Source organism: Bufo bufo, chromosome 4, assembly GCF_905171765.1.
Source record: "Bufo bufo chromosome 4, aBufBuf1.1, whole genome shotgun sequence".
Lineage (NCBI taxonomy): Eukaryota > Metazoa > Chordata > Amphibia > Anura > Bufonidae > Bufo > Bufo bufo.
The window spans coordinates 411,252,104-411,273,905 of record NC_053392.1 but is presented as its reverse complement, the minus strand read 5'-3'; the positions used below and the strand labels follow the sequence as shown (position 1 = coordinate 411,273,905).

Genomic DNA, 21,802 nt, shown 5'->3' with positions numbered 1-21,802 from the left:
CAGTAATAATTGGTGGTCAACCTGCCAGTGAGATTCACTGAACAATTTGAGAAACAAGTTATAAAACAATAATGGAGTATACATGGAGCTCTGCATGGTTGTTGCATAGCCCCATTTCCTCTGTTAGGCTCACTGTATCCCGGTGTACCACTGTAAAATAACATTATGAGCATCAACAATAGCTAAATATTTTATTGTTTATATATTCCTTAGGAGTAGGCAAAATAATGGCAAAACACCATCACGTTAGTGTATGTTTTTACTATCTGGTTTTTACTTACATAACTAAATACTTCTACTTCTTTATAATAACTTTATTTCAATTAAAAAGCTGAAAAATAGATTCTTCATTTGATAAATGGCAGGCATGCCTTTTCTAAAACCATTGAAAGCCTATGGAGTACCTAGAAAATTACGGCATCCACCAGCAGTAGAGCCTCTGACCCAGCTTCCTTGATGAACTGTCACTTCCCACTTATGCTCTGTGTCATCATCTAAAGCATCGGGTGTCAGGTTACAAATTTCAACTTTATCAAAGTATCTCTTGAAGTCCTCAAATTTCATCCTACATGAAAATGGAAATGTTAGAGCAAACTGAAAAATAACAATACAAAAAAAAATAAAAAATAAACGGCAATGAGTAAGGCTACTTTTCACATCTGAGTTTTTATTATTCGGTTTTGAGATCCGGCATGAGATCTCAAAACCACGGCAAAATGCTTCTGGTATAGTAATACAACTGGCTGCATCCATTCAGAATGGATCCGGTTGTATTACAGTATATCGAAAATGTCCAAAATAAAGGATCCAGCACCATTAATTTACATAGTTTTTGGTGCCCAGTATAGCTTCTTCAGTTTTCAATGCTGCATGCAAAAACACTGCTTGCGTTCCGGTTTGTTTTGTCCCCTTTGACAATGATGGGGACAAAACTGAAGTATTGTGCTGTGGTTTTGAAATCGCATGCTGGGTCTAAAGACCAGACAGCACAACACAGATGTGAAAGTAGTCTAAAGCCTTCTTATTGCACTAGAGGAATGAAGGGAATAAAAAGTTTTTAGCCTGCATTTGACTCATATTTTTGGCATTTTTGTGACTTTTGCTTTAAAAATGCTGTGACCAGATATTAATCTAAAGAGGATCTGTCATCAGATTTCATAGATCGATAAATAAATAGATAGACAGATAGACAGATAGATAGACTCTCTTGAGCGTAATTATTATGAAAAAAACGAAACTAAATTTAGTAAACTAAATAAAATAAACTGATCATTTTAATATCAAGTGGGAAAACACTTGAAATTGATTATATAGCAATTCTCACACGGATTTACAAGTACGTCAGCATCATCAGGTCTCAAAGATCTATTTAATCATTTATGCAGTTTGTATTGTGAAATTAGATAACATGGTTTGCAAGGCTGAAAAAATGTGTCCATCCAGCTCAACCTTTTGTTATCCTGCAACGTTGATCCAGAAGAAGGAAAAAAAAAAAACTTTGAGGTCTAGATGAACCTTCTTTCCTCTAGACATCACAGCCCTGGGGATAAATAGATGATGAGAGAGATCTCCGTACTGACCTTTAATATATTTATACATAGTTATTAGATCTCCCCTCATTTGTCTTTTTTCTAAACTAAACATTAATTTTGATAATCTTTCTGGGTACTGTAGTCCATCCATTCCAGATATTACTTTAGTTGCCCTTTTCTGAACCCTCTCCAGCTCTGCTACTTCTGTCTTGTGCATAGAAGGCCAAAATTGTATACAATACTTCATGTGCGGTCTGCCGAGTGATTTGTAAAGTGGCAGGACTATGTTGTCAGCTTGTGCATTTATGCCTTTTTTGATCCAACTGATAATATTATTTATCAGAGTTGAAAAAAGGGATGATTATTGGCTTTTGGGCCTAGATTGGAATTATTTCTGAAACTGTGCAGTTTGTGAACTATTCGAATGATGCTGTGGTTAAAGTGGGTGGAAAAATGGTACCATTGCGAATAAGTGACATGGACTGTGAAGCACCATGGGTCATTGATGTGAACTTCGGCTATGATGATGCGCGCCGAGGACGGACAACACGCTACAGGGAGCTACCATAAGTATTTTTAAAACAACAGTTCAACAAATAGTGAGGGATGAACATCGGCCGGGATCAAATGTTCGCGAACCGCACGTTCACTTTAATAGCAGGCGTACCTGAAAAACCTTCAGGTCATATTTGCAGCCACCAAATAGTGCACAAATAGTCCCACAACATGGACAGTGACATACCAGAGGGGGATCAATGGCATAAATTCCCACAAAAAATATGTATTTTAATCAGGGGCCATTTTTATGCATCTTAAATGGAAATTCTCAAAAATGTGCCCTGCTGGAGCCGGAAATTTTTTTATTTTAAGCCACGAGTACGGGCCCCAAAAATTAGGCATTCACCTGACAGAAAAGAACAAGGGATTATGTTGTTGAAGTTATATTAGACAGGTAGTGGATAACAATTTTGCTGCAGGCCAGTGGAGTACAGACCTCAAACATTAGGCATTCACAGGACAGAAAAGAACAAGTGATTATGTGGCTGGATGTATATTAGGCGTTCACTGAATAACAATTTTACTGCAGGCCAGTGGAGTACAGGCCCCAAACATTAGGCATTCACCGGACAGAAAAGAACAAGTGATTATGTGGCTGGAGGTATATTAGACGGTCAGTGGATAACAATTTTACTGTAGGCCAGTACAGGCCCCAAAAATTAGGCAATCACCTAAAAGAACTTGTGATGATAAGTGTTGATCGAGCATCATAGTGCACGGGCCGAACACTTCGGGATGCCGGGTGCTCTACCTAATGGAGTCTTCAATGAAGAAAATGTTGCGCTGCGTCAATTGAAATTTATAACCCTTGCAATTTTATCAACATGTAGTCTTTGTGGACTAATTACGGTAATGTGGTGGTATTAATATCAATTATTATATCTGTGTTTTTTGACATGCACTTTATAAAATCATAAGATAAATAGCTTTTATCACTTTGTAGTATTATAACAGTAGGGACCCAGCTAATATACAGTACAGACCAAAAGTTTGGACACACCTTCTCATTCAAAGAGTTTTCTTTATTTTCATGACTATGAAAATTGTAGATTCACACTGAAGGCATCAAAACTATGAATTAACATATGTGGAATTATATACAGTACAGACCAAAAGTTTGGACACACCTTCTCATTCAAAGAGTTTTCTTTATTTTCATGACTATGAAAATTGTAGATTCACACTGAAGGCATCAAAACTATGAATTAACACATGTGGAATTATATACATAACAAACAATTTTGAAACAACTGAAAATATGTCATATTCTAGGTTCTTCAAAGTAGCCACCTTTTGCTTTGATTACTGCTTTGCACACTCTTGGCATTCTCTTGATGAGCTTCAAGAGGTAGACCCCTGAAATGGTTTTGACTTCACAGGTGTGCCCTGTCAGGTTTAATAAGTGGGATTTCTTGCCTTATAAATGGGGTTGGGACCATCAGTTGTGTTGAGGAGAAGTCAGGTGGATACACAGCTGATAGTCCTACTGAATAGACTGTTAGAATTTGTATTATGGCAAGAAAAAAGCAGCTAAGTAAAGAAAAACTAGTGGCCATCATTACTTTAAGAAATGAAGGTCAGTCAGTCAGCCGAAAAATTGGGAAAACTTTGAAAGTAAGGGCTATTTGACCATGAAGGAGAGTGATGGGGTGCTGCGCCAGATGACCTGGCCTCCACAGTCACCGGACCTGAACCCAATCGAGATGGTTTGGGGTGAGCTGGACCGCAGAGTGAAGGCAAAAGGGCCAACAAGTGCTAAGCATCTCTGGGAACTCCTTCAAGACTGTTGGAAGACCATTTCAGGGGAATACCTCTTGAAGCTCATCAAGAGAATGCCAAGAGTGTGCAAAGCAGTAATCAAAGCAAAAGGTGGCTACTTTAAAGAACTTAGAATATGACATATTTTTAGTTGTTTCACACTTGTTTGTTATGTATATAATTCCACATGTGTTAATTCATAATTTTGATGCCTTCATAGTCATGAAAATAAAGAAAACTCTTTGAATGAGAAGGTGTGTCCAAACTTTTGGTCTGTACTGTACATAACAAACAAGTGTGAAACAACTGAAAATATGTCATATTCTAGGTTCTTCAAAGTAGCCACCTTTTGCTTTGATTACTGCTTTGCACACTCTTGGCATTCTCTTGATGAGCTTCAAGAGGTAGTCCCCTGAAATGGTTTTCACTTCACAGGTGTGTTCTGTCAGGTTTAATAAGTGGGATTTCTTGCCTTATAAATGGGGTTGGGACCATCAGTTGCGTTGAAGAGAAGTCAGGGGGATACACAGCTGATAGTCCTACTGAATAGACTGTTAGAATTTGTATTATGGCATGAAAAAAGCAACTAAGTAACGAAAAACGAGTGGCCATCATTACTTTAAGAAATGAAGGTCAGTCAGTCAGCCGAAAAATTGGGAAAACTTTGAAAGTAAGGGCTTTTTGACCATGAAGGAGAGTGATGGGGTGCTGCGCCAGATGACCTGGCCTCCACAGTCATCGGACCTGAACCCAATCGAGATGGTTTGGGGTGAGCTGGTCCGTAGAGTTAAGGCAAACGGGCCAACAAGTGCTAAGCATCTCTGGGGACTCCTTCAAGACTGTTGGAAGACTATTTCAGGTGACTACCTCTTGAAGCTCATCAAGAGAATGCCAAGAGTGTGCAAAGCAGTAATCAAAGCAAAAGGTGGCTACTTTGAAGAACCTAGAATATGACATATTTTCAGTTGTTTCACACTTGTTTGTTATGTATATAATTCCACATGTGTTAATTCATAGTTTTGATGCCTTCATAGTCATGAAAATAAAGAAAACTCTTTGAATGAGAAGGTGTGCCCAAACTTTTGGTCTGTACTGTATTTAGATTACTGTATTCTTTAATTTGTTCTATAGGTGGCCATGTGGGATTCCGGGATAGTGGCTATATAATTCTTAGGTCCTTTTGTCCCATACATATTATGTGTGGCCATTCTATTTAAGTGTAACAAGGGTAGAATTGCCCATAGTTAAGATGGCTGACGGGCGCTCCCTGGCCACTCCCCCTCCTGATCATGTTGGTTGGATGGTGGAATGGTCTCCTCCCTTTCTCGTGTTCTCTCTCGTGTAACTCCCCGGCGACGGGACATGTTTCGTCACCCGGCGCCGTGATCGGGCTCTTTCGGGATCTCACGCAGTCTCACGAGAGGTAGATGTTGCGTCTTGTGGGAGCGCACTTAGTATCTAGTGATTCCTGCAGTTGTGTCATTGAACCTTGATTGTTGTAGGGGTATAAGTGAGGCTGGGGTCAATAGAGGGATGTGCCCCCAAGAGGAAGCATCAGTAAAACGCGTGTCGGGGTGGGTGACCTCCTTGCATTCTTGCTTTTTGTCTTTTGGCATGTAAGTGTCTATCTTTGTTCCTATATGATTGTTGTGCCCCTTCTCTGTTGTAAGCATGCAGTATGTCTATTAGGCTATTCTATTACTCAGCATGGCCTGTTGTTATAGTGTAGACCCTTATTGAGGTCCACTATTATCAGTTATAGACTACCAGAGTTTTTGGGGTTTTTTTGTAGGTCATGTGCGGTGCTATAGTGCCGGCACTACCTTCTGTTGCGCTATCATGGTGTAGACACTACCGGTTCTTGCATCATCATAGCCTACAGATATAGGTTTTATAATTCGTTATTCATGCTTAGTTTGAATCATTCAGTCCATACCTTTGTACTATGCAATTAGCTATTTGATATACATGGCCATTCGCCTCTAAGGTTGGACCATATGGCTCAAGCATATATGACAAAGCATTATTATTTAGACCATCATAGAGTAATTACACTTACCTGATGTGTTTGGTCATCCGTAATAGCACAGTACATTGCCATTATGCAGCTTTTTTGTTTAACTTATAATTAGTGATGAGCGGCAGGGGCAATATTCGAATTCGCGATATTTCGCGAATATTCGGGTGAATATTCGCCATATATTAGAGAATTCGCGAATTCATGATGTCCAGGCATTATTTTCTTGATTGCGAAAATTCGCAAAAAATCCGCCTAAAATAATCGCATAAAAATTCGCATGAACTGGTATTTAAAAAAAAAATCGAATATTCGGGATTACAAATATATTTGCGATATTGTAAATATTCGCGAATTCTCGAAGTGCCGAAATTCGCGATTAAAATTCGCAATTCGGATATTCGTGATCAACACTACTTATAATATTGGTATAGTAAGGACCAGCACTCGCTTCAGTAATAATTTCAAATAGATTTAATGGTCACATACAAATGATAAGTGACGCGTGCGTTTCGGCTACTGTGAGCCTTTGTCAAAACATGTTTTGACAAAGGCTCACAGTAGCCGAAACGCACGCGTCACTTATCATTTGTATGTGACCATTAAATCTATTTGAAATTATTACTGAAGCGAGTGCTGGTCCTTACTATACCATTATCTGTGGATCTTCCTCCCGGGACGCGCGCACCGCACCGCTGAAAGCAGAAGTGCCGCTTGTATCTTCTCTTGTACTTATAATATTGTCAGCAGGAATTTTTGTAAGGATTGAACCCTTTATATTGTCGCAGAATTATCCTGCAATCACTGCTATGTATACATCTGTCCACAATCATGTATTTATACATTTTTAATCAATAAAGATTGAATTTAATATAATATATGTGTGTATGCATTTGGTGGTTTATTTGGCGTTGACATACATATTATACTACTGGTGTTTTTCTAATATTAGTGTTACTAATGTCACTGTTCGCAGCAAACAACGTGTATTAAAAAAGTACACTGGATGTCACAGATATTTTTTGGATGCGCATACTTTACACCGGAGATGTGGCGCGAATAAATTAACTGTCCTCAGCGGACAAATATACACTCACCTAAAGAATTATTAGGAACACCTGTTCTATTTCTCATTAATGCAATTATCTAGTCAACCAATCACATGGCAGTTGCTTCAATGCATTAAGGGGTGTGGTCCTGGTCAAGACAATCTCCTGAACTCCAAACTGAATGTCAGAATGGGAAAGAAAGGTGATTTAAGCAATTTTGAGCGTGGCATGGTTGTTGGTGCCAGACGGGCCGTCTGAGTATTTCACAATCTGCTCAGTTACTGGGATTTTCACGCACAACCATTTCTAGGGTTTACAAAGAATGGTGTGAAAAGGGAAAAACATCCAGTATGCGGCAGTCCTGTGGGCAAAAATGCCTTGTGGATGCTAGAGGTCAGAGGAGAATGGGCCGACTGATTCAAGCTGATAGAAGAGCAACGTTGACTGAAATAACCACTCGTTACAACCGAGATATGCAGCAAAGCATTTGTGAAGCCACAACACGCACAACCTTGTCGCGTATGGGCTACAACAGCAGAAGACCCCATCTCCACTACAAATAGGAAAAAGAGGCTACAATTTGCACGAGCTCACCAAAATTGGACTGTTGAAGACTGGAAAAATGTTGCCTGGTCTGATGAGTCTCGATTTCTGTTGAGACATTCAAATGGTAAAGTCCAAATTTGGCGTAAACAGGATGAGAACATGTATCCATCCTCTGATGGCTACTTCCAGCAGGATAATGCATCATGTCACAAAGCTCGAATCATTTAAAAAATTTTCTTGAACATGACAATGAGTTCACTGTACTAAAATGGCCCCCACAGTCACCAGATCTCAACCCAATAGAGCATCTTTGGGATGTGGTGGAACGGGAGCTTCGTGCCCTGGATGTGCATCCCTCAAATCTCCATCAACTGCAAGATGCTATCCTATCAATATGGGCCAACATTTCTAAAGAATGCTATCAGCACCTTGTTGAATCAATGCCACGTAGAATTAAGGCAGTTCTGAAGGCAAAAGGGGGTCCAACACCGTATTAGTATGGTGTTCCTAATAATTCTTTAGATGAGTGTATATTGCTGCTGTCACACACAATAGTCCTTAAAAGGACTTTTGGGTCCCTGAAAAGTTTTTCTAATAAAAATCTTCCAATAACACTCCCTACACTCTGTCCCTTCCTATGCACAGCTCTCCTTAATACTGAGTAATTTAGCGCTGGTTGCGCTACAAACATATATTGCTGCTGTCACACACAATAGTCCTTAAAAGGACTTTTGGGTCTCTGAAAAGTTTTTGTAATAAAAATCTTCCAATAACACTCCCTACACTGTCTTTCTCCTTCTATACTCAGCTCTCAATGACTAAGGCCTCCTGCACACGACCATATGGCTATTTCAGTGTTTTGCGGTCCGTTTTAAACTGATGCTTTGTTCCGTTTTTTGTTTCCGTTGTGTTTCCGTTTCTGTTCCGTTTTTGCGTTCCGTTTTTCCGTATGGCATATACAGTATTCAGTAATTACATAGAAATATTGGTCTGGGCATAACATTTTCAATAGATGGTCCCGCAAAAACGGAACGGATACGGAAGACATACGGATGCATTTTCTTATGTGTTCAGTTTTTTTTTGAGGACCCATTGACTTGAATGGAGCCACGGAACGTGATTTGCGGGCAATGATAGGACATGTTCTATCTTTAAATGGAACGGAAATACGGAAACGGAATGAATACGGAGTACATCCCATTTTTTTTGCGGCACCATTGAAATGAATGGTTCCGTATACGGAAAGCCAAAAAACGGCCAGTAAATGGAAAAAAAAAACGGTTGTGTGCAGGAGGCCTAGACTGAGCTGGACACGTGTCATCAGATGCTTTATAGCACCTGATCACGTGTTTCGGCAAGCCAATCACTGTAATGCCAGTACCCAACATGTCTACGGCATTACAGTGCGTGCCAGTACCTCCCTGCACGTTTATTGCAGGGAGAAGACTCGAGCATTGTGCTCAAGCACATTCGGTACTCGGCCGAGTACCGCCATGTGCCGAGCTTCGAGATGCTTGAGCCGTACAGGTGTTCGTACTAGTGTAGCGATGATGTGGCTGGAGGTACATTAGGCGGTCAGCGGCTAATAATTTAACTGTAGGCCAGTACAGGCCCCAAAAAATAGGCATTCACCTGACAGAAAAGGCCTTTTATGCCGCTGTATATACATAATAAGACAAGGACCATTCTTTGTTCTGGGTGGTGGCGGATATGTGTGGGCTGGCATGAGGAAATTCAATTACATGTGGTCGTCACAGGTGTTGAATTCCTCTGAGATCCATGCCTCATTCATTTTTATAAATGTTAGGTAGTCCACACTGTCGTGAGCTAGGCGAGTGCGCTTATCGGTCACGATCCCCCCTGCTTCGCTGAACGTCCTTTCGGACTGGACACTCGATAAGGGGAAAGCCAAGAGTTCCATGGCAAATTGTGCCAGCTATGGCCACAGGTTAAGTCTGCACACCAAGTAGTCCAGGGGTTCCTCGCTTCTCAGAGCGTCCACATCCACTGTTAACCCGATGTAGTCAGACTCCTGTCGATCTAGGCGTTCCCTGAAGCTGGATCCATAGGGCGGCTGTCGATGGGTTGGCTGCAAGAATGATCTCATATGTGAAGTGACCAACACATCTTCAAACCGCCCTCTTCTTGCAGGCGCGGTGGAAATTCCTCTGCCAGCGCGCGCAACAGCAGAATGCAGCATATCTCGCAGCAAGGCCTGGAAATGCTGCATTCTGACAGCCCTCTGTGATGCTGGTAACATGTCTGCCATTTTGTGTTTGTACCGGGGGTCTAAGTACGTTGCCATCCAGTACTGGTCCTTGCCTTTTATGTTTTTTATACGGTGGTCCCTCTTCAAACACTGAAGCATGACGGCCCCCATTTTCACTAAATTGGAAGCGGTGGAGCGCCCTGGCTCTTGCTAATTGACTAGGAGAATGTCGTCCTTGGTCTCCTCCCCCAGCCACGAACAACACCAGGGATCCCCGAAAAGTTTAAAGTCCCCCTCAAAGCCTACTCTTCTTGCTCCTCCTCCCCCCAGCCACCATCCTCCTCTGACTCCTCTTCAGACCCCTGCTAATTTGTCTGAGATGGAGTAGCCCCCCCTGGGAATTCATTCAGCATTGCGACTTCCTCATCTTCCAGCTCCTGCTCCTCAACGGCTTGATCAATGACACAACACAATGCACGCTCCAAAAAGAAGGCATAATGTATGATGTCACTGATGGTGTCCTGGCTGTTACTGATCAGTTTGGTGATCTTACCATGGCCATGGCCGTGTAAGATCTTTTAAAATGGCCAGAGATTTTCCTGCCCTGCCGCAAGACGTCCTGGACCCTGGGGTATTTGTCAACGAAACGCTGCACAACTAAGTTCAGGACGTGTGCCATGCACGTGCCGTGTGTCATTTTGCCCTGTTTTAGCGCGCTCAGCAGATTGGCACCATTGTCGCACACCACTTTACCAACTGTCCAATTGAGCGGAGTTAGCCACTGATCGGCCTGTGATCGCAGAGCTGAAAGCAGTGCAGGACCGGTGTGGCTCTTGGCTTCCAGGCACAACAGCCGCAGCACAACATGGCAACGTCTCACCTGGCACATCGGAGAGGTTCTGGGGAGCTTGGGGGGTGCCGCGGAAGAGGCAGTAGCAGTGGAAAAGGAGGAGTCAGCCGAGGAGGAGACGGAGGATGGAGTAGGAGGAGGAGAAGAAGAGGCTGGCCTGCATGCAATCTTTGGCGGTAACACTAAATCCACACGGGTGCCACGGGTTACATGGTTGACGACCATCAGAAGGTTCACTGAGTGGGCAGTAAAAATTATGTACCTTCCCTGCCCGTGTTTCTAGACCATGTGTCTGTGGTCAGATATATATTGGCACCAACACTGTGTACCAGAGATATAGTCAATTGCCACTGAACGTGGCCATATAGCTTTGGGATGCCCTTCTGGGAGAAATATTTCCTTCCGGGTACCTTCCATGGCCACAAATTTTCTAAAGGCCTCTGAATGCACCAGTTTATATGTCAGCAGTTTCGACAAGCCAGCGGTCAGCAGCTGGGCAAGAGGGTTATCCGGCGTCATCATCTTTTTACATTTGAACATTTGGGCCACGGAAGCCTGCCTTCTGCCAGATGAATGATACAACGGCACGGTGAAAGGTATATTTGGAGGACAAATGGGAGCAGAGAGTAGAAGGAGAAGAGGCAGGACGTGGAGTGCTGGGAGTGTGGCTTTGTGGGTTCTTACGGAGTTGCTCCCACTGGGCTCGGTGATGGGAGGCCAGGTACCTTCTTAAGGCGGTCACCCCTAGGGGAGTGTTGGGCTTACCGCAACTTATGCATTGACAGCACAGGCTGCAGATGGCAACACTATTGGCAGCAGCTGACACGTTAAAAAAAGCCCACACTGCGGAGCCATGTGCCGGTGTCCGGAGAGTGCAAGATGTGACCGTGCATGGTAGATGGCTCGCTCCAGATACATTTGCAGTCTGATTTTTGCCTCCTGTGCACTGCGAGTTCTGCCTGCTTCTCCTCCCTATCTGCTGCTCAGTCTCTCCCTCTGAACTCCCCTCCTTTTTCCTTTCTTGTGGGCACCCAAGTGACGTCCATCAACACGACATCATAGTCACCTTCACCACCACTGACATCAAAGATCTGGGAGTAGGCAGCAACAAAGGGGACCACCCTCCATGGGCTGATCTGGGTATTGCTGTCAGACTGCTGGGTGGTGGCCGTTGCTACCTCCCATTACTCATCCGATGCCAAGAATGGCTGTGCATCGTAAGATCTGTGAATGGAAGGGAAAATAATTCCTCTGACTCGAGTGGATGGGCTATGGTGGTGGTGGTGTCTTTGGGGGTGCACACAGCAGAGAGTGAGGAGGGTGCAGAAGCGGAAGGCTGAGTGAGCCACTCAACCAACTCTGGTGCATCCTTTGATGTAATCGCACGCATCTTCTCCAACTTCCCACTTAGGCTCTGGCCTGGTGCACTTGCCCAACCCCTATCACCCCCGCGGAATGGCCTGCCTCTTCCTCTGCCTGTCATTTTCAAAATGACCCTGTGCCAAAATCCCTAGAGAAGAGCAGTATTTGTGGAAGCAGGTATATCGCAGGCCTCAATCAGTATTTGGTGAAAGCTGGTATATCACACCCCTCAATTAGTATTTTGTGGAAGCAGGTATATAGAACCCATTGATCAGTATTTTGCAGAAGCAGGTATATCCCACCCCTCAGTCAGTATTTTGTGGGAGCAGGTATATAGAACACCTGAATCAATATTTGGTGGAAGCAGGTATATCGCACCCCTCAATATGTATTTTGTGGAAGCAGGTATATCAAACCCCTTAATCAGTATTTTGAAGAAACAGGTATATCGCACCCCTCAATCAGTATTTTGTGGAAGCAGATATACAAAACCCCTTAATCAATATTTTGTAGAAACAGGCATATCGCACTCCTCAATAAGTATTTTGTAGAAGCAGGTATTTTGCACCCCTCAATCAGTATTTTGTGGATGCCGGTGTATCGCAGGCCACAATCAATATTTGGTGGAAGCAGGTATATCGCATCCCTCAATCAGTATTTTGTGGAAGCAGGTATATCAAACCCCTTAATCAGTATTTTGTGGAAGCAGGTATATAGCACCCCTCAATCTGTATTTTGTAGAAGCAGGTATATCAAACCCCTTAATCAGTATTTTGTGGAAGCAGGTATATCGCACCACTGAATGAGTATTTTGTGGAAGCAGTTATATCGCACCCCTCAATCTGTATTTTGTGGAAGCAGGTATATCAAACCCCTTAATCAGTATTTGTAGAAGCAGGTATATAGAACCCCTCCATTTGTATTTTGTGGAAGCAGTTATATCGCACCCCTCAAGTAGTATTTTGTAGAAGCAGGTATATCGTACCCCTCAATCAGTATTTTTTGGAAATAGGGATATAGAACACCTGAATCAATCTTTTGCGGAAGCAGGTATATAACACCCCTCAATCTGTATTTTGTGGAAGCAGGTATATAGATCCCCTTAATACGTATTTTGTAAAAGCAGGTATATCGCACCCCTCAATCAATATTTTGTGGAAACAGGTATATCAAACCCCTTAATCAGTATTTTGAAGAAACAGGTATATCGCACCCCTCAATCAGTATTTTGTGGAAGCAGATATACAAAACCCCTTAATCAATATTTTGTAGAAACAGGCATATCGCACTCCTCAATAAGTATTTTGTAGAAGCAGGTATTTATTTTGCACCCCTCAATCAGTATTTTGTGGATGCCGGTGTATCGCAGGCCACAATCAATATTTGGTGGAAGCAGGTATATCGCATCCCTCAATCAGTATTTTGTGGAAGCAGGTATATCAAACCCCTTAATCAGTATTTTGTGGAAGCAGGTATATAGCACCCCTCAATCTGTATTTTGTAGAAGCAGGTATATCAAACCCCTTAATCAGTATTTTGTGGAAGCAGGTATATCGCACCACTGAATGAGTATTTTGTGGAAGCAGTTATATCGCACCCCTCAATCTGTATTTTGTGGAAGCAGGTATATCAAACCCCTCAAGTAGTATTTTGTAGAAGCAGGTATATCGTACCCCTCAATCAGTATTTTTTGGAAATAGGGATATAGAACACCTGAATCAATCTTTTGCGGAAGCAGGTATATAACACCCCTCAATCTGTATTTTGTGGAAGCAGGTATATAGATCCCCTTAATACGTATTTTGTAAAAGCAGGTATATCGCACCCCTCAATCAATATTTTGTGGAAACAGGTATATAGAACCCCTGAATCAATATTTGGTAGAATCAGGTATATTAAGTCCCTCAATCAGCATTTTGTTGAAGCCGGTGTATCGAAGGCCTCAATCAGTATTTGGTGGAAGCAGGTATATCAAACCCTTTACTCAGTATTTTGTGGAAACAGGTATATAGAGTCCCTAAATCAATATTTGGTGAAAGCAGGTATATCGCACCCCTCCATCAGTATTTTGTGGAAGCCGGTGTATCGCAGGCCTCAATCAATATTTGGTGGAAGCAGATATATCGCACCCCTCAATCAGTATTTTGTGGAAGCAGGTATATAGAACCCCATAATCAGTATTTTTTTATAAGCAGGTATATTGCTCCTCTCAATCAGTATTTTGTGGAAACAGTTATATAGAACCCCTGAATCAATATTTGGTGAAAGCAGGTATATCGCACCCCTCAATCAGTATTTTGTGGAAGCAGGTATATCAAACCCCTTAATCAGTATTTTGTGGAAGCAGGTATATCGCAACCCTCAATAAGTATTTTGTAGAAGCAGGTATTTTGCACCCCTCAATCAGTATTTTGTGGATGCCGGTGTATCGCAGGCCACAATCAATATTTGGTGGAAGCAGGTATATCGCATCCCTCAATCAGTATTTTGTGGAAGCAGGTATATCAAACCCCTTAATCAGTATTTTGTGGAAGCAGGTATATAGCACCCCTCAATCTGTATTTTGTAGAAGCAGGTATATCAAACCCCTTAATCAGTATTTTGTGGAAGCAGGTATATCGCACCACTGAATGAGTATTTTGTGGAAGCAGTTATATCGCACCCCTCAATCTGTATTTTGTGGAAGCAGGTATATCAAACCCCTTAATCAGTATTTGTAGAAGCAGGTATATAGAACCCCTCCATTTGTATTTTGTGGAAGCAGTTATATCGCACCCCTCAAGTAGTATTTTGTAGAAGCAGGTATATCGTACCCCTCAATCAGTATTTTTTGGAAATAGGGATATAGAACACCTGAATCAATCTTTTGCGGAAGCAGGTATATAACACCCCTCAATCTGTATTTTGTGGAAGCAGGTATATAGATCCCCTTAATACGTATTTTGTAAAAGCAGGTATATCGCACCCCTCAATCAATATTTTGTGGAAACAGGTATATCAAACCCCTTAATCAGTATTTTGAAGAAACAGGTATATCGCACCCCTCAATCAGTATTTTGTGGAAGCAGATATACAAAACCCCTTAATCAATATTTTGTAGAAACAGGCATATCGCACTCCTCAATAAGTATTTTGTAGAAGCAGGTATTTATTTTGCACCCCTCAATCAGTATTTTGTGGATGCCGGTGTATCGCAGGCCACAATCAATATTTGGTGGAAGCAGGTATATCGCATCCCTCAATCAGTATTTTGTGGAAGCAGGTATATCAAACCCCTTAATCAGTATTTTGTGGAAGCAGGTATATAGCACCCCTCAATCTGTATTTTGTAGAAGCAGGTATATCAAACCCCTTAATCAGTATTTTGTGGAAGCAGGTATATCGCACCACTGAATGAGTATTTTGTGGAAGCAGTTATATCGCACCCCTCAATCTGTATTTTGTGGAAGCAGGTATATAAAACCCCTCAAGTAGTATTTTGTAGAAGCAGGTATATCGTACCCCTCAATCAGTATTTTTTGGAAATAGGGATATAGAACACCTGAATCAATCTTTTGCGGAAGCAGGTATATAACACCCCTCAATCTGTATTTTGTGGAAGCAGGTATATAGATCCCCTTAATACGTATTTTGTAAAAGCAGGTATATCGCACCCCTCAATCAATATTTTGTGGAAACAGGTATATAGAACCCCTGAATCAATATTTGGTAGAATCAGGTATATTAAGTCCCTCAATCAGCATTTTGTTGAAGCCGGTGTATCGAAGGCCTCAATCAGTATTTGGTGGAAGCAGGTATATCAAACCCTTTACTCAGTATTTTGTGGAAACAGGTATATAGAGTCCCTAAATCAATATTTGGTGAAAGCAGGTATATCGCACCCCTCCATCAGTATTTTGTGGAAGCCGGTGTATCGCAGGCCTCAATCAATATTTGGTGGAAGCAGATATATCGCACCCCTCAATCAGTATTTTGTGGAAGCAGGTATATAGAACCCCATAATCAGTATTTTTTTATAAGCAGGTATATTGCTCCTCTCAATCAGTATTTTGTGGAAACAGTTATATAGAACCCCTGAATCAATATTTGGTGAAAGCAGGTATATCGCACCCCTCAATCAGTATTTTGTGGAAGCAGGTATATCAAACCCCTTAATCAGTATTTTGTGGAAGCAGGTATATCGCAACCCTCAATCAGTTTTTTTGGGGGCAACAGGTATATCACCAGTTGCAAATAGTTGTACCAATAAAGCTTGTCTCTATCTAGCTGCGGTATCTCAGCAGAACCGCACACAACTTCTGCACAATACATATGCACAATAATTTACTTTCTATGTTAAAAGGTATAATATAGGTATATCACACCCCTCAATCAGTTTTTTTTTTTTTTGGGGGGGGGGGGCGGGGCAACAGGTATATCACACCAGTTGCAATTAGTTATTCCAATAGCGTTTGTCCCTCTATCTAGCTGCAGTATCGCAGCAGAACCGCACACAACTTCTACACAATACAAATGCACTATAATATACTTTCTATGTTAGGAAGTATATTATAAGTATATCACACCCTTCAGTATGTCACACCTATCAATAGCACACCTATAGCAGTCCTTAACTCCTTAAGGACACAGCCTTATTTTACCTTAAGGACCAGGCCATTTTTTGCAAATCTGACCAGTGTCACTTTAAGTGGTGATAACTTTAAAACGCTTTGACTTATCCAGGCCATTCTGAGATAGTTTTTTCATCACATATTGTACTTCATGACACTGGTAAAATGAAAACCCAAAATTTGTAAAAAATTGCAAATTTCCAAGTTTCAATTTCTCTACTTCTATAATACATAGTAATACCTCCAAAAATAGTTATTACTTTACATTCCCCATATGTCTATCTCAGGTTTGGATCATTTTGGGAATTATATTTTATATTTTGGGGATGTTACAAGGTTTAGAAGCAAATCTTCAAATTTTCAGAAACCCAATTTTTAGGGACCAGTTCAGGTCTGAAGTCACTTTGCGAGGCTTACATAATAGAAACCACCCAAAAATGAGCCCATTCTAGAAACTACACCCCTCAAGGTATTCAAAACAGATTTTACAAACTTTGTTAACCCTTTAGGTGTTGCACAAGAGTTATTGGCAAATAGAGATGGAAAATTTGCCAAAATATTTTAATCCTAAAATTTCATTTTAATCCATTTTTTCCAGTAACAAAGCAAGGGTTTACAGCCAAACAAAATGCTATATTTATTGCCCCGATTCTGTAGTTTGCAGGAACACCCCATATGTGGCCGTAAACTACTGTACGGGCACACGGTAGGGCGTAGAGGGAAAGGTGCGCCATATGGTTTTTGGAAGGCAGATTTTGCTGGACTGGTTTATTTACACCATGTCCCATTTGAAGCCCCCCTGATGCACCCCTAGAGTAGAAACTCCATAAAAGTGGAAACTACGGGATAAGGTGGCAGTTTTGTTGGGACTATTTTTAGGGTACATATTATTTTTGGTTTATCTATATTACATTTTTGTGAGGCAAGGTTACCAGAAATAGAAATTCAGAAATTTCATCTCCATTTGCCAACAACTCTTGTGGGACACCAAAAGGGTTAACAACGTTTGTAAAAATCAGTTTTGGATACCTTGAGGGGTGTAGTTTCTTAGATGAGGTCGCTTTTATGGAGTTTTTACTCTAGGGGTGCATCAGGGGGGCCTCAAATGGGACATGGTGCCAAAAAAAAAAAGGCCATCAAAATCTGCCTTCCAGAAACCATACGGGGTTCCTTTCCTTCTGCGCCCTGCCGTTTGGTCATACAGCAGTTTACGACCACATATGGGGTGGTTCTGTAAACTGCGGTATGAGGGTAATAAATATAAAGTTTTGTTTGGCTGTTAACCCTTGCTTTGTTAGGGGAAAAAAACGGATTAACATGGAAAATTTGCCAAAAAATTGCTTTTTTGGCACCGTTTTTATTTCTTATTTTTTACCGTGTTCATCTAAGGAGTTAGGGGGGGGTATTTTTATTGAGCAGATTCTTACGGACGCGGCAATACCTAATATGTCTACTTTATATTTATTTATTTATGTTTTACACTATATTATCTTTTTATAAAGAAAAAAAAAACATTTTAGTTTCTCCATAGTCTGAGTTTTTAGTCGATTATCTTATGTAGGGGCTCATTTTTTGCGGGATGAGAGGACGGTTTTATTGGCGCTATTTTGGGGGGTATATGACTTTTTGATCGCTTGCTATTACAATTTTTTTTTTTTACCGTGTTCATCTGAGGGATTGGGGGGGTATTTTTATAGAGCAGTTTATTACGGATGCGGCAATACCTAATAAGTCAACTTTTAGTAATTTTTTTTTGTTTTACTAAATAATATTTTTGCATTTTAATTTTTTTTTTCGTTTTAGTGTCTCAAGTCTGAGAACCAGTTTTTTATCTGATTTATATCCCAATTTAGTACTCCATGGAAGTGTGGTACTTCCTGAAGCAACCGTCAATGCAGAGGCCCGGATGGTCCTTCCGTACCCCCCTCCTGCGACACACTCTGCACTTTTTGGGGGTCCGTCCCTTTTTTCCAGTATGAGGGACCACACCTGGAAAATGTTGGCCAGGGACGATCCGGGCGCCTCCAGTTCCCGAGGTACTCCAGCCTGCTCTTTCCCGGTCAGAAAAGATCAGGGCCTTGAGGACTGCCTCATAGAACTGAAGGAATGTCCCTGTGTTGCCAGCGCTCTGGGACAGCAAAAAAGATTTGTGCAAGGCAAGTAGACCGCAACTTTTTTGTACCATGCCCGGGTTTTGCGCATGGCGTTATATATGGCTTGATCAGAGAGATCAACTCCTCCCATATACCGATTGTAGTCGACGATACAATCGGGCTTGAGGATCGTTGCCGCGGTACCTCACACAGGGACAGGGGTGATGTCGTTACCATGAATTGTGGACAGTACAAAGACATCCCTATTGTCCTTATATCTAACCAGCAACAGGTTTTCACTGGTAAGGGCACGGGTATCACTCCTGGGGATAGGTACCTGGAGGGGGTGGGCAGGGAGGCCGCGTTGATTTTTCTGCACAGTCCCACAAGCGGACGTGGATCTGGCGGCGAGGGACTGGAACAAGGGGATGCTAGTATAAAAGTTATCCACGTACAGGGGATAACCTTTATTTAGCAGTGGGTGCATAAGGTCACACATAAGTTTCCCGCTAACACCCAGAGTGGGGGGACATTCTGGGGGTTGAATACGGGAATCTTGCCCCTCGTACACACAAAACTTGTAAGTGTACCCTGAGGTATTCTCACATAGTTTGTACAGCTTCACGCCATACCTCGACCGCTTTGAGGGAACATGCTGGCGGAAAATGAGTCTCCCCTTGAACGCAATGAGAGACTCATCAACCGCGACCTCCCTTCCAGGTACATAGGCCTGTACAACTTTGGCCCCAAAGTGATCGATAACCGGCCTGATTTTGTACAGGCGGTCATAGGCAGGATCACCTTGGGGGGGACATGCTGCATTATCTGAATAATGCAGGCATTTCCGGATGGCCTCAAACTGGGTAGGTGTCATGGCCATACTGTAAAGTGGGGTCTGGTAGAGGACGTCCCCACTCCAGTAATGCCTGACACTAGGTTTCTTGACTAGGCCCATGTGCAGCACGAGGCCCCAAAATGTCCTCATCTCGGCTGCACTGACAGGGGTCCAGCCACCGGGCCTAGCCAAAAAGGAGCCCGGGTGTTGAGCAACAAACTGTTGGGCGTACAGTTTTGTTTGCTCCACTATTAGATTTACCAGTTGGTCACTGAAAAAAAGACTAACAAAATCATATTCAGTGAAGCCCACTGTGGAAATCTGGATTCCTGGTTGGCCTACAAAATCAGGAATCACGGGCTCAAATCGCTCTTGGGTACACCAGACAAGTTCACCGGCAGGGGGCTCAGGTGGATTTAACTGGTGGGCCGGAAAACTAGTACGAGCCCCAGAGCTGCTCGTACTAGGGTGGGCCACAGGGTCCCTAGCATGGCAGTCCCCTTGCTCCGCCTGGCGGCATCTCCGCCGACTTGGGGGCTCATCATCATCCCTAGATGATGGGGAGGACGCGGATGACAACAGGAAAGTGGGGTCATCCTCGTCCTCACTAGGACTCTCGGACTCAGAGGCAAGCTGGGCGTATGCCTCCTCGGCCGAGAACATCCGGCGGGCCATAGGGGAGTGTGTGTCTGCGTGTGTCCGTGCGTGTAAATCTTTATTCAGTGTGTGGGGGCACGGGTGTTCGCGTACTTATCCCTAAAACTAACAGAAAAAGAAAAAAAATGACTAACTAAAAAAAGGGGGTAAAATGTGAAAAAAATGTAAAAAAAAATTTAAAAACCGCTGATCAACCGTCCGAAATTGATCAGCGGTGGGGTGTGCGATGCTCTAACAGTGGCCGGACGCTAAGATTGCCGGCCACAGTCAGCGTACGCACAAAAAATGTGCTGTGCAATCAAAGGTTTTTTTTTCCACTAACTTTCCCTTTTATATCCCTGCCTAGCCCAACCTTTCCCTAGCCTTTCCCTAATTACCTGGCTGATCAGATGAGGGGTGCTGGGGCACGGATGGGTGCTGGGGCACAGATGGGGTGATGCTGGCTGAGATCCACACGTGCAGCGGCAGCGCTCCTCTCTCCTCTGCTCCCCGGACACAAAAGGAGGAGGAGAGGAGCGTTGCCAAGAGGAGCGTTGCCAAGATTTGAACGTCCCGCCGCCCGCCCACCTACCAATCAGAGGCGATCCTGAGAGGGGATGTCACCATCACCTCTCAGGATTGCAGGATGGTGATTGGTGGTGTATTATCACACCACCGATCACTATCCTGTTCCGGGTTATCGGGTGCTCAGAGACCCGAATAACCCGGAAACGCAGCAAACCGCAGGTCTGAATTGACCTGCGGTTTGCTGCGATCGCCTACACAGGGGGGGGGGGGACCCCCCGGTGCATTGGCCCCCCCAGGTGCCTGCTCAATGATTTGAGCAGGCACCGGGTTCCGATCACTGCCCGCCGGTGATCGAAAATACACAGGGTGTACCTCCTGTGTCCTTAAGTACCAGGACATCAGGGCGTACCTGTACGCCCTGTTCCTAAAGGGGTTAAAGGACTTTTGTGGCCCTATTAGCTAGCATTTGGTGTCCCTAACAGTCTGTCCCTGCTCCACAAAGCAACCTCTCCCTACACTGTCAAAACACAGAATGTAAAATGGCTGCCAGATCGGGTTCTGTTATAGGGTGGGGGTGTGTCCATGTGCTGAAACGTCTACGTTTTTTTGTCCTGTCCCACCTGATGGATGTATCATGGCTCAAAGTTCGTCGCAATGCAAAAGAATATGGCACATCGCCATATGTTCGCATGTTCGGCGAATCGCGGAGAGCAAAGTTCGCCGTGAAACGACCAACGGGCGAACCGCAAGGCCATATCTATTAACAAACCCTAATGCATGTGGTAGTCAGAAGCAGATGGATGTTCCTTGCTTTTCTGTTAACAAAGTTGCATTGCCAGAAAAGGCTTCAATTTTTGTGGTAGCATCAGAATTGAACCTCCACTGATTGGGAATGGGTTGCCTTCTTTGACAATTCACGCTTTCTGATAATTGAATAGATGGACGTGTTCTGCCCATTTTGTGCATAATAAATGTGTGTAATGTGCTGTAAAGATTATACTGAAATGTTATGTTTGACGTTGCTGCCATCTAGTGGTCAAAGTTAGTTTCTACTTCGCCAGAACTTTACAGGAAGTGTATTGTTCTCAGAGTCAGAGGCAGTAACCTTTAACCTGGAACTGTATTTCCTCCATTTCATCACTGCTCCTGGATCTAGCAGGCTGCATGCAGAGGAGCTCTTGATCTATTCCTGGACTTATGATGGAATTGTCTGTGAGTA

At 42.9% G+C, this 21,802-nt stretch overlaps 1 protein-coding gene across 1 annotated transcript in view; it reads right to left on the bottom strand.

Moving 5' to 3' along the window:
• CAPN9 (calpain 9) overlaps positions 1 to 21,802 on the bottom strand; it is a 392,629-nt gene that overhangs the window by 160,861 nt on the left and 209,966 nt on the right. The window contains exon 9 of the mRNA XM_040430101.1: positions 405 to 565. Coding sequence (XP_040286035.1) covers positions 405 to 565 — 161 coding nt within the window. The remainder of the gene's footprint in view (positions 1 to 404; positions 566 to 21,802) is intronic.